The sequence below is a fragment of the Oryx dammah genome, unplaced genomic scaffold (assembly GCF_014754425.2).
Source record: "Oryx dammah isolate SB20612 unplaced genomic scaffold, SCBI_Odam_1.1 HiC_scaffold_1, whole genome shotgun sequence".
NCBI classification, from domain to species: domain Eukaryota; kingdom Metazoa; phylum Chordata; class Mammalia; order Artiodactyla; family Bovidae; genus Oryx; species Oryx dammah.
The window spans coordinates 52298177-52307916 of NW_024070185.1; the positions used below are offsets into that span (position 1 = coordinate 52298177).

General features: G+C 52.7%; 1 protein-coding gene across 1 annotated transcript; it reads left to right on the forward strand.

Annotated features, from left to right (window-relative positions):
* The first annotated feature begins 1796 nt into the window (after window positions 1-1796).
* FOXB2 (forkhead box B2) lies at window positions 1797-3074 on the forward strand. The gene has a single exon (XM_040257163.1). It carries the CDS (start codon window positions 1797-1799, stop codon window positions 3072-3074), a length of 1278 nt encoding a protein of 425 aa, XP_040113097.1.
* Window positions 3075-9740: the final 6666 nt, after the last annotated feature.

Consider the following 9740-nt stretch of genomic DNA (forward strand, 5'->3'; position numbering starts at 1 on the left):
AAATAGCAAGACTGCGCTCTGACACACCCAGGTGATGAGACCTCTGAGCTTCCAAGCCCTCCTTCTGGCCCCAGCTCAGATGTTACCACCCAGAGAAACGCTGTCCCATCCACCTGCTCTTGGTGAGGCCTCCATCCATAAAGCCCTTAGTATCTATCCAAATTTCCCAGCTACTGTCAGTCTCTCCCACTAGACTGCGGTTCTGGAGCGCAAAGAGCTGTTCCAGGCCTCCCTGTACCAGGTGCCTATCACTGGGGCCGACACTCAGTTGGCGCGCAATAAAATTGTGATGGAATTGACATTTGGTGAAAACGTCCCTGTCTCGCCTCTGCGATAGCTTCTCCTTCCAACCCTTCGGCCTTTGAGATTACGTGCAGAGAAGAGGTCACGAGGCCACGCAGCTGTGAACTTGACCCACAATGGTTAGTCCAGGAGGAAAGAAGTGTAAGGAGAGAGAAGACCAGAGCGGGTAGGTGGGAAGAGGGAAGCCTGAAAAGGCGGGGACAGACGGGAGGTGCCGGAGAGAAACGAGAAGGGAGTCTCCGGTCCCCCTCTACTGTGCGTCCCGACCCGGGTAGGGTGCAGTGGCGGGGACCGTACCGCGCACCATGCCCCACCCTGCGAACAGCCTGCGCCCTCTGCCCTACTCCGCCGCGGCTGGGGGCTGCGGAGCCGGTGGTAAAAGCTGGGGGTGGGGGCGCCCGAGCCGAGGTGGAGGAGGGGGCGGGGGCGAGGCTCGGCGCCTTCTCGCCCCTTCTTCAGCAAGAGACTCGGCGGCGGCGGCGGCGGAGTCCCTCAGCCTCGGTCATGTGATAGTCTCGAAGCGCGAGCTGCGGGGGTCTCGGCGTCTCGGGGACCATTACAAAACGCAGTCAGGAGAGCGCGTCGCTGCCACAGCCGCCGCCGCTGCCTCTCCAGCTCCAGACCGGCCCGGGAGAGCGGCTGCAACTGAGCGGGCCGGGCCAGCCCCGCGCCCGCCTGGCGCTCGCAGAAGCCCCTCCGCCTGCGCCCCGCATCCAGCGCCCCCGCCCCTCCTCAGGGTCTGCAAGCGCCGCCGCCTCTACAGAAACCTACAAACTTTCCCCCGACCCCCCAACCCCGCCGCAAGGCGACCGCCTACAGCTCTACCTCCCGGATCCTCTGCTAGCTGCCGGAGAGAAGGGAGACGCGGGCTGCCAGAGCCAAGCTCCCTTCTCCTTACCTCGCCTCTCCTCTCCAGGAGCACGAGAACGCACAGCGGATTAAGGGACGGGTCATCGGGCAGCGTGCAGCGCGCTGTTCAGTCCCGCCGCCCCCGGCCTCCTGCACAACGAGCGCCAACTCGGATTTAAAGGGCCAGTCTTGACTGCCCAGTCCTTCCTTCCAGCTCTTTGGACCTGCGCTTCCCTCGGACCGAGAGAAAGACTAGACGAAGCCAGAAGGAATCACGGGCCCTCCCGACTGTTCCTTCGCCAGTTCCCACGATTAACCTCTGGCCACCCGCGGGAAGACGCCGGGGGTTGGCGGTGAAGCTGGCGCGCCCCGCTTGCGACTGTGCGCACGGGTTCGCAGCCGTCGAGGCAAGAAGTTGCGAGCGTCGGATTACTAAATTGGCTCTAGAGGCCAAGCGCGGAGACCACAGGCAGCGGGGAGAAGGCGGGAGAGAAACGGCGAGAGGGTCGGGGGGGAAGAGGGCGGAGTGGCGGGCCTGAGAAGGCGGAGTGCAGGTTAGTGAAGACAGCCAGGCCCCGGGAGTGGGGTGCGGAGCGACGCTGCGGTCCATTGTGGGCCAGAGGGCGGTGGAGGCGCCGGGGGCGATGCCGCGGCCGGGGAAAAGTTCGTACAGCGACCAAAAGCCTCCCTACTCTTACATCTCGCTGACCGCGATGGCCATCCAACACTCAGCGGAAAAGATGCTGCCGCTGAGCGACATCTATAAGTTCATCATGGAACGCTTCCCCTACTACCGCGAGCACACGCAGCGCTGGCAGAACAGCCTGCGCCACAACCTCTCCTTCAACGACTGCTTCATCAAGATCCCGCGGCGGCCCGACCAGCCCGGCAAGGGCAGCTTCTGGGCATTGCATCCCGACTGCGGCGACATGTTCGAGAACGGCAGCTTTCTGCGGCGCCGCAAGCGCTTCAAGGTGCTGCGCGCGGACCACCCTCACCTGCAGGCTGGAAGCACCAAGGGCGCGCCGGGCACTGGGCCCGGAGGGCACGTGCACCCCCACCACGCGCACCACCCGCACCATCACCACCACGCCGCGGCGCACCATCATCATCACCACCACCACCCGCCGCCGCCGCCGCCTCCCCCGCCGCACATGGTGCACTATTTCCACCAGCAGCCGCCTCCCGCTCCACAGCCGCCGCCGCCCCTCGCTTCGCAGCCCCCGCAGCAGCCTCCGCCGCAGCCTCCGCAGCAGTCTCACCCCGGCAAGATGCAGGAGGCAGCGGCCGTTGCAGCGGCGGCGGCGGCGGCGGCGGCGGCGGCAGTGGGCAGCGTGGGGCGCCTGTCCCAGTTCCCGCCCTACGGGCTGGGCTCGGCCGCTGCGGCCGCCGCTGCTGCCGCCGCGTCCACGTCGGGCTTCAAGCACCCGTTTGCCATCGAAAACATCATAGGCCGGGACTACAAGGGCGTGCTGCAGGCGGGCGGGCTGCCCTTGGCGTCGGTCATGCACCACCTGGGTTACCCCGTGCCAGGCCAGCTCGGCAACGTGGTCAGCTCCGTGTGGCCGCACGTCGGCGTCATGGATTCGGTGGCCGCGGCTGCCGCCGCCGCTGCTGCCGCGGGGGTCCCGGTGGGCCCGGAGTACGGCGCCTTCGGGGTGCCGGTCAAGGCCTTGTGCCACTCGGCAAGCCAGAGCCTCCCCGCGGTGCCCGTGCCCATCAAGCCGACTCCCGCGCTGCCTCCAGTGGCCTCGCTGCCGCCGACGCTCGCTGTCCCCGGGGCCTCACAGCAGCCGCCGGCGCCGTCCACCGTGTGCCCGGCGGCCGCCGCCTCGCCCGCCGCCCCCTTGATGGAGCCCACCGCCCCCGGCGCGGCTGAGACCAAAGGCGGCTCTCTGCACTCGGTGCTGGTGCACTCTTAGGATACCCAGCGGGTTCTCATAGACAAACGCCTGGCCCGGGACCGCCCGCCGGAGAGGGTGAGGGCGCCCTGCCCAGGTCGGGCACAGCTGGCGAGCCGTCTTTGCGGGGAAAGGAAGGTATTTAAACAGACAAACCAACCCGAAAGTGGATTCTCCAGTGGTCTGAATAAATATAACACTGTGTCTGTGTTTATACTATATGGTACAATCAGATTAATGAAAACCTGTTTTCAGGTAAGAGTTTCTATTGTAATTAATATTATAAATCCATAAGTTATGCGGGAAGGGAACAAAAGAGTTTAAGCCTCATTCGCTGACATACTGGAAATGGATTTCGATTCTTATTCCCGGGAGCAGACGCCAGCAGAGCTAAACCTCCCTGGGAGAAATCCAGCAGAGAGTGAGGCTGAGGCGGACCTCAGCCACCGCGTTTCTGCCGGCGGGTCTCAACCCCAGACAGCCTCCCCTCGTGAGTATTCTAGACAAAACTGCTATTCACTAAGGAAAACTCGTTTTATTTAAGAAGGAAAAGAGGGAGCATTTGATAATGTTATTTTCCTGGTCAGTGAAATGGACACGGTGGCATGAATAAAGCTTGGGGTGGGGGTGGGGGGGATAGTGGGAACCTCACGAAGGACCTTGGGAAACAGTTAAGTTTCTTGGCTCTGACCCGAGGGTCGAGAAGGATAGAAGCAACGGCTAAAGCAATTAGTTTGCACAAAAGAGAATGGCCGCAGCTTAAAGCACAAAGCCTCAGATCCCAAAAGTAAGTTCGGAAAACATAACCAAAGAGAGAGATTAAAGGAGACTTTCTACCTGCAATTTGTTTGTTAATCAATCGGATGAGACCATTGAGGAGCCCCCAGATAATGTGAATTCCCATGATCCGTTCCATTTCGGATTTTTTTTTTAAATTACTTGCATCGCTGGATTTTGTTCCCGTAACTCTAGAATGCAAGAAAAACCTGCCGTGTCACCCGACAAGATTGCTCTTAACGTTTCCAGGAGCGTTTCGTGGCCGTGCCCTCCAGCGTCCCTGGGACAGACGTGTGAGGATGACCGTCGATTTGGATTCCATGTGCTGTTTGGGCGCGTTCGTCTTTCACCGAACTCTTCAGTTTCCGTCGGTGAATGGAAAAGAAACTTGCTTTGCCGCTGTTGCTCTTCCTCGTTTTTGAGCCCCGGAATAGCACTTTACTCGAAACAAACGTTTGGGAACGAATGGGGGCGGGTAGGGAGGAGGCCGCTGTCCTGTGCCCCGAGTCACCTCTGGCTTGTGTCCGCGCCGCGTTCGGGTTGTGACTTTGTGCCAAGTTCATGTCTGCCTGTGTTGTACGCGGTGTTCTCCATTAAAGCTTCTCTCCGGATGTGCCGGTGTAAAGGTGTTTCGCTTCTCAAGAGACGAGGCCGCGGTGTGCGTACCCACTGGGGGGAAGTCTGGGGACATGCCAAATCCTCCTCTTCCCTTTTCATTTCAAACTTGTGAGCATCAAGAGGGTGAGTTCACAGGAGGAGCGGCAGCAGCACAGGTTTCCTCCTCCATGGCTCCTTCATCAGTTGGCGCAGTAACTGTATCTATACTACCCATTCTTCCGCTGCTTTCCTAACCAAGCTCTAGTCCACCTCAGTGGGAGAGGCCGGATTAGGAAAAAAAAAAAAAAAACCGCAACAAGTAACTTTCTCTGTTCCTACATGAGGTTTATTAGCAGCACATCATCACCAATACCCTTTCCCTTTTCTGAGGGTTTCTCTGACCCTCTTTTGAGAGTGGGCCGCGGCCGGGTCCCTGTGTCATTGGATGGGTGCCGCGGCGTCCCATTAAGTCTGCGGGGCGGGCTCGTGGCGGGGAGGAGGGCGCCCGACACCACCACTGCCGCCGCGGGCCACACTCCCAAGAAGCGCGCGCCCAGCCGCGGCGGCCTAGGGGACCTGTTGCGCATCTTCGGCAGCCTGGGTCCTGGGAGCGCCGGGGGCCCCGCAGCCTGGGTCCTGGGTGAGCCGGGGGCCCCGCAGCCAACCGCAGCCGGTGCTCGCTGGAGAGACCCTGAGGCTGCAACCCCGGCGGACCTGCGCGGGGAAGTGGTGGGTCACCTCGAACAGGGCTCCATCTTGAACCAGCCCAACAGCAGCCCGCCTCTAACCTTTTCATCAGAAGAAAATTAACTGCCAACGAAATGACCTGCTCACAGTAATGACACTAACGGGATTTGCATTGCTTCTTAAAAATAAAAATTTCCACACATCCCTTATTTCCGTCTGCCTACAATGCGGGAGACCCAGGTTCAATCCCTGGATTGGGAAGATCTTCTGGAGAAGGAAATGGCAACCCACTCCAGTACTCTTGGTGGGCTACAGTCCATGGGGTCACAAAGAGTCGGACACACTGAGCGACTTCACTTTCACTTTCTTTCACTTTATTGCACCTGTTCAGCTAAGTTTTGGGCTCGCCTGGGAGACAAGTCTTAAAGGAGGTCACTGCCTCCTTGCAGGCCCAAGCAACTGTAGTGTATCCCAACTTTAAGCTTGAGACTGCAAAGTTTCCTGCAGGATTTTCCTTTACAATAATCTGAGAGTGTTGAAAGACAGAAAAGGGAAGCCACTGGTGTGGGCAGCACAGACTTGGGGAGACTTGGGAGCCTGATTGCTTCGTCCACCTCTGGGTGAGTTGGTGCCTGGAAGCTCCAGGCTGGGACCTCTAGTGTAGGGGCGGCAAGTCATCAGGCCAAAGAGTGGCAGTCACTGGATCCCGGTGATTTCTTCAGAAGAACATCTCTTCTTCCTTCTCCACCTGCTCAGAAGGGCTAGTGGGCTTTTTATAGCAGTGGCCATTTTCCCACTTCCTGTAGAGGGGCCCAGTCCAAAGTGACATCCGGCACCCAGGGGGCTAGCTGAAGTGACAGTCTCTCCTGAGAAGCAAGGAGCCTCTGGGCCAACTCAGCAGAGAAGGATGAGTAATTGACCCTCTGCGTTTCCCAGGACACTCTTAGCAACTCAGTCTCACACTCCCAAATTCCTGGAACCCATCCTCCCTCTGTGGGGAAAGCATGGTTGTTGTGCTTTATTTTTACTGTAAGGAGGGAGAGAGAAAGGAGAAGGAAAGGTAGAGCGAGCTGAGAGATGATTCTCCTCAAGGTTTCATCCAAGAGGAGAACCTGGTCCCCAACAGAAGCTATACATGGCATTGATGTCGGAGAACAAAGGAGTTCATGGAACTAAACGAAGCGGGGTGGGTGGGGGGAGCTTTCTGGCAAAGCTCTGATCCCAAGGAAGGTCCCAATTAAACCCTCATACTGACAGTCCTGAAGATCCCCCTCTTAACTAGGGTGGGATCTGAAGTCTAAGTAAGTGTAACTCTCAACTGAGTTGTGGTCTCATTATGATCTCTCATGCGGTTCTCCCTCCAGTTAGCTGTTGGAATAGAGAGAAGGTAAGTTCTGGACATCAATGAGATAGAAATAGAGACACTTACAAATGTATGACCATCTCAGTTCACAAGATTAATAAAATCACTCTTGGTTTACTAAGTTCTGGTGGAGACAACCTGAAATTATGCTCCTTGTTTCCAGGATGATAGAAAACATTGTAGTGGCTTAGCCTGTATGCTACTTCAGGGGAGACACAGAGGCTTGAGAAACGTGGGGAGAAGCAAAGAGCAGGGAGAAAGATTTTAATGTAGCTGCCCTTAAAATCAAAATAGATGGAAAACAACTTGGAAGGATCTATTGGATAACATTTCCTTGGGGAGCTGAGAAGAGAGCTCGGGGCTGAGGGAGGACAAAGCTATTTTAGCTGTGGTCCCTAGGAGAACAAGACTGCCTGCAAAGGCCAGAACTGGCACATTTGTCATCTGGCACTTAGGAAGCCTGTCAGTCAGGCTGATTTGCGGTCAATTATCTCCTTAAGTAGACTGGCATTAGTCCAGCCAGGGAGGAGGGCTGGTTGTATCCATTGAAATCAGAGCCAGTTAGCTGGAAGTGGCACTGCTGAACTCCAAGCATCTTTGCATTTGGGAGGTTTGGAAAGCAGATCAACGCATGTTCTGCTGGGACTCAAAGGTGACATTTGCCTGCTTGGCAATAGTACAGCAAGACTGCAGAAAAGGATAGAAGTGATGCCTTAGGAGAAGACGCCTTGGCCACCAAGGCCGCTGGTTCCCTTTAAAGTCCATTCACCTGACCAAACTGCTGTTTCTGAGATGCAAAAACTGTACAGAGATCCCAGTAAATTGTGCTGGGGTTTGACTTCTCTATTGATAAGAATTCTCACCTATTGTACCTGACTATGAGATAGGCAGAAAGGGTAGTCTGGGGTCATGTTCAGGTCTGGATGTTATGTCAAGGGTTTGAAGCAGTGTTAGTGCTCATCGGATGGTGTGTATATGATTCTACATGGAGTGTGGGTCAGGATGGAATCGTCAATGGAGATGGAAAACTGAAGAAATGGCTTTAAAATGTCAATGATAACCTCTTTGTGGGTGAAAATGCAGAACAGGAATCCAAGTGAAGGTAGGAAGTTCTTAAATTCCAAAAGGCAAAACTGTTTCTTCAAGTCCAACATTTTCATTTTGTTCATTGAAAGTATTTTCATTAACTTTATCTTTCAAAGTTGAAATACTACCTTGTACTCTTTGGGGGAGATTGAAGAGATTTGCTTGGGTTTGAATTCAGTCTTAAGCCATTGTTTAAGTGTATGAGTTTGGCAAAACTCCAGATGTACTCTGTCCCAAGCACTTTTCCCCTTAACTATCCTCTGTGTATTTTAAGGAAAATTCAAGCCACATGTTGCTCTTTCCCCCTTGCATTCAAATGTAGTTTTATTGAATTTTAGCATGGTCCATGAAATTTAAATTCTGAGTTTTGAGCCATAATATATTCATATGGTCTACAAGCAGTCACATGATATGCACATATATCATTAAGCAGAAAATAAAGCCTCTGAGAACTGTAGTCGTATTATTATAGTGACATTTCTTTAGGCTGAAGAGCCATGCTGAGAGTGCCATGTTAAAAAAGGATTTTATAAAATTATCAAAAAATTCAAGGAGCTAACTTAGTGACTCATGCAAATACTTTTAAAAGAATATTGCCGGGAAGATATTTTGGTTACGTTTAGTGTGGGCCAAATAGTTCTTTCCTGACACGAGGAACAGGTCTTTTATGTGCACAAGACACCCAGGCTTTGCTTGTGAGTCACAAATCTCATTATGGCAGCATCATTTTTAAAATGCTTTGGAATAAGCTTTCTCATCTGAGCCACTTCCAGTCCTGTCAGCACCTTCACAGACAGGGTGATTTTACTGTTACTGAGGATAGATGCTCAGTAAGGAGCTGGAGAGCTGCAGTCCAGGCACAGCTGAACTAGTTTCGTTCTAGAAAGGATTTACAGCACTGAAATGTACAGATGAAAAAGGGAGGGAAGACAGTGGGACAGAGGGAAGGAGGAAAGATGGACAGAAGAAAGGAAAGAAAGAAGGAAGGAAGGAAGGAAGGGGAGAGTGAGAGACAATGTGTGCATCTAGTACAGACAAAGAAAACAAAATTTTTATTACAATTTCTAACATAGTACTGCTTCAGGCTTTCTCTCAGAAAACTATAGATCGATTCTTTCAATGTATGTGACTCTGTCTATAACTACTTGACTGGCATCATTTTGCCTTAATATTCCTCTTCTCTTAGCGTTTTTCTTAGCTAGACAGGACAGAGCATTGCATAACAAACCAGCTGCTCCATTTGTGGAAGAAGATGAGGCTTTAGTCTGCTGAAGAATTAAACCTAGGTGAAGATTTTGTGACATTAACTTTGTCACAGTTTATTTTATAGGGGTTAACCTAAATCCTTAGAGAGAGATGTTTAAATGATACTTTTCTGAAAAGCTTTATTTATTTATTTTAATTGGAGGCTAATTACAATATCGTAGTGGTTTTTGCCATACATTGACATGAATTGGCCATGGGTGTACATGTGTTCCCCATCCTGAACCCCCGTCCCACCTCCCTCCCCATCCCATCCCTCAGGGTCATCCCAGTGCACCAAAAATAAATAAATAAATAAATAAATGATACTATTTGCATACTGTGGAATATCATGCAGCCATTACAAATAATGCTTATGAAACTTTACTCATACAGAAAATGCTTATGAAATCCTATTGAGGGAATAATCTCAACCCTCTGACATCACTGAACATATACTCGAAGGGACTACACCAATTATTAACAGTGGTACCTTTAGATTGGTGAAATCCAGAGTTATTTTCTTTTCCTGTTTCCCATATGTTTGAGACTATTTTTAGGTTGTCTACATATAACAATCACATTTACTATTATAACCAAGGAGAGGATTACTCAAATCTTTCCAGCCAATATAACTGGAATTTCAACAAACTATGAATTATTAGTAAAATGTAGGGGGAGGAGAGAAGAACTAGCTGAGGAAATATACTTTAAACGGGAAAGGCAAATGAACCTCACACACCTTGCTGTTCTCCTGCTGTGCCTTTGACAAGAGGCCAGGCAGCTGACCCTCCTTTCCGAGAATCTTTCAGAGAATTGCTGTCCCATCATACTGGACTGGGAAATGTGAAGGGGTTAAAATTACAAAGGGGGCTGGCTATAGAATAAATCTCACATAATTTTATTACCTTTACCAGCTTCCTCTCTTTTCATCT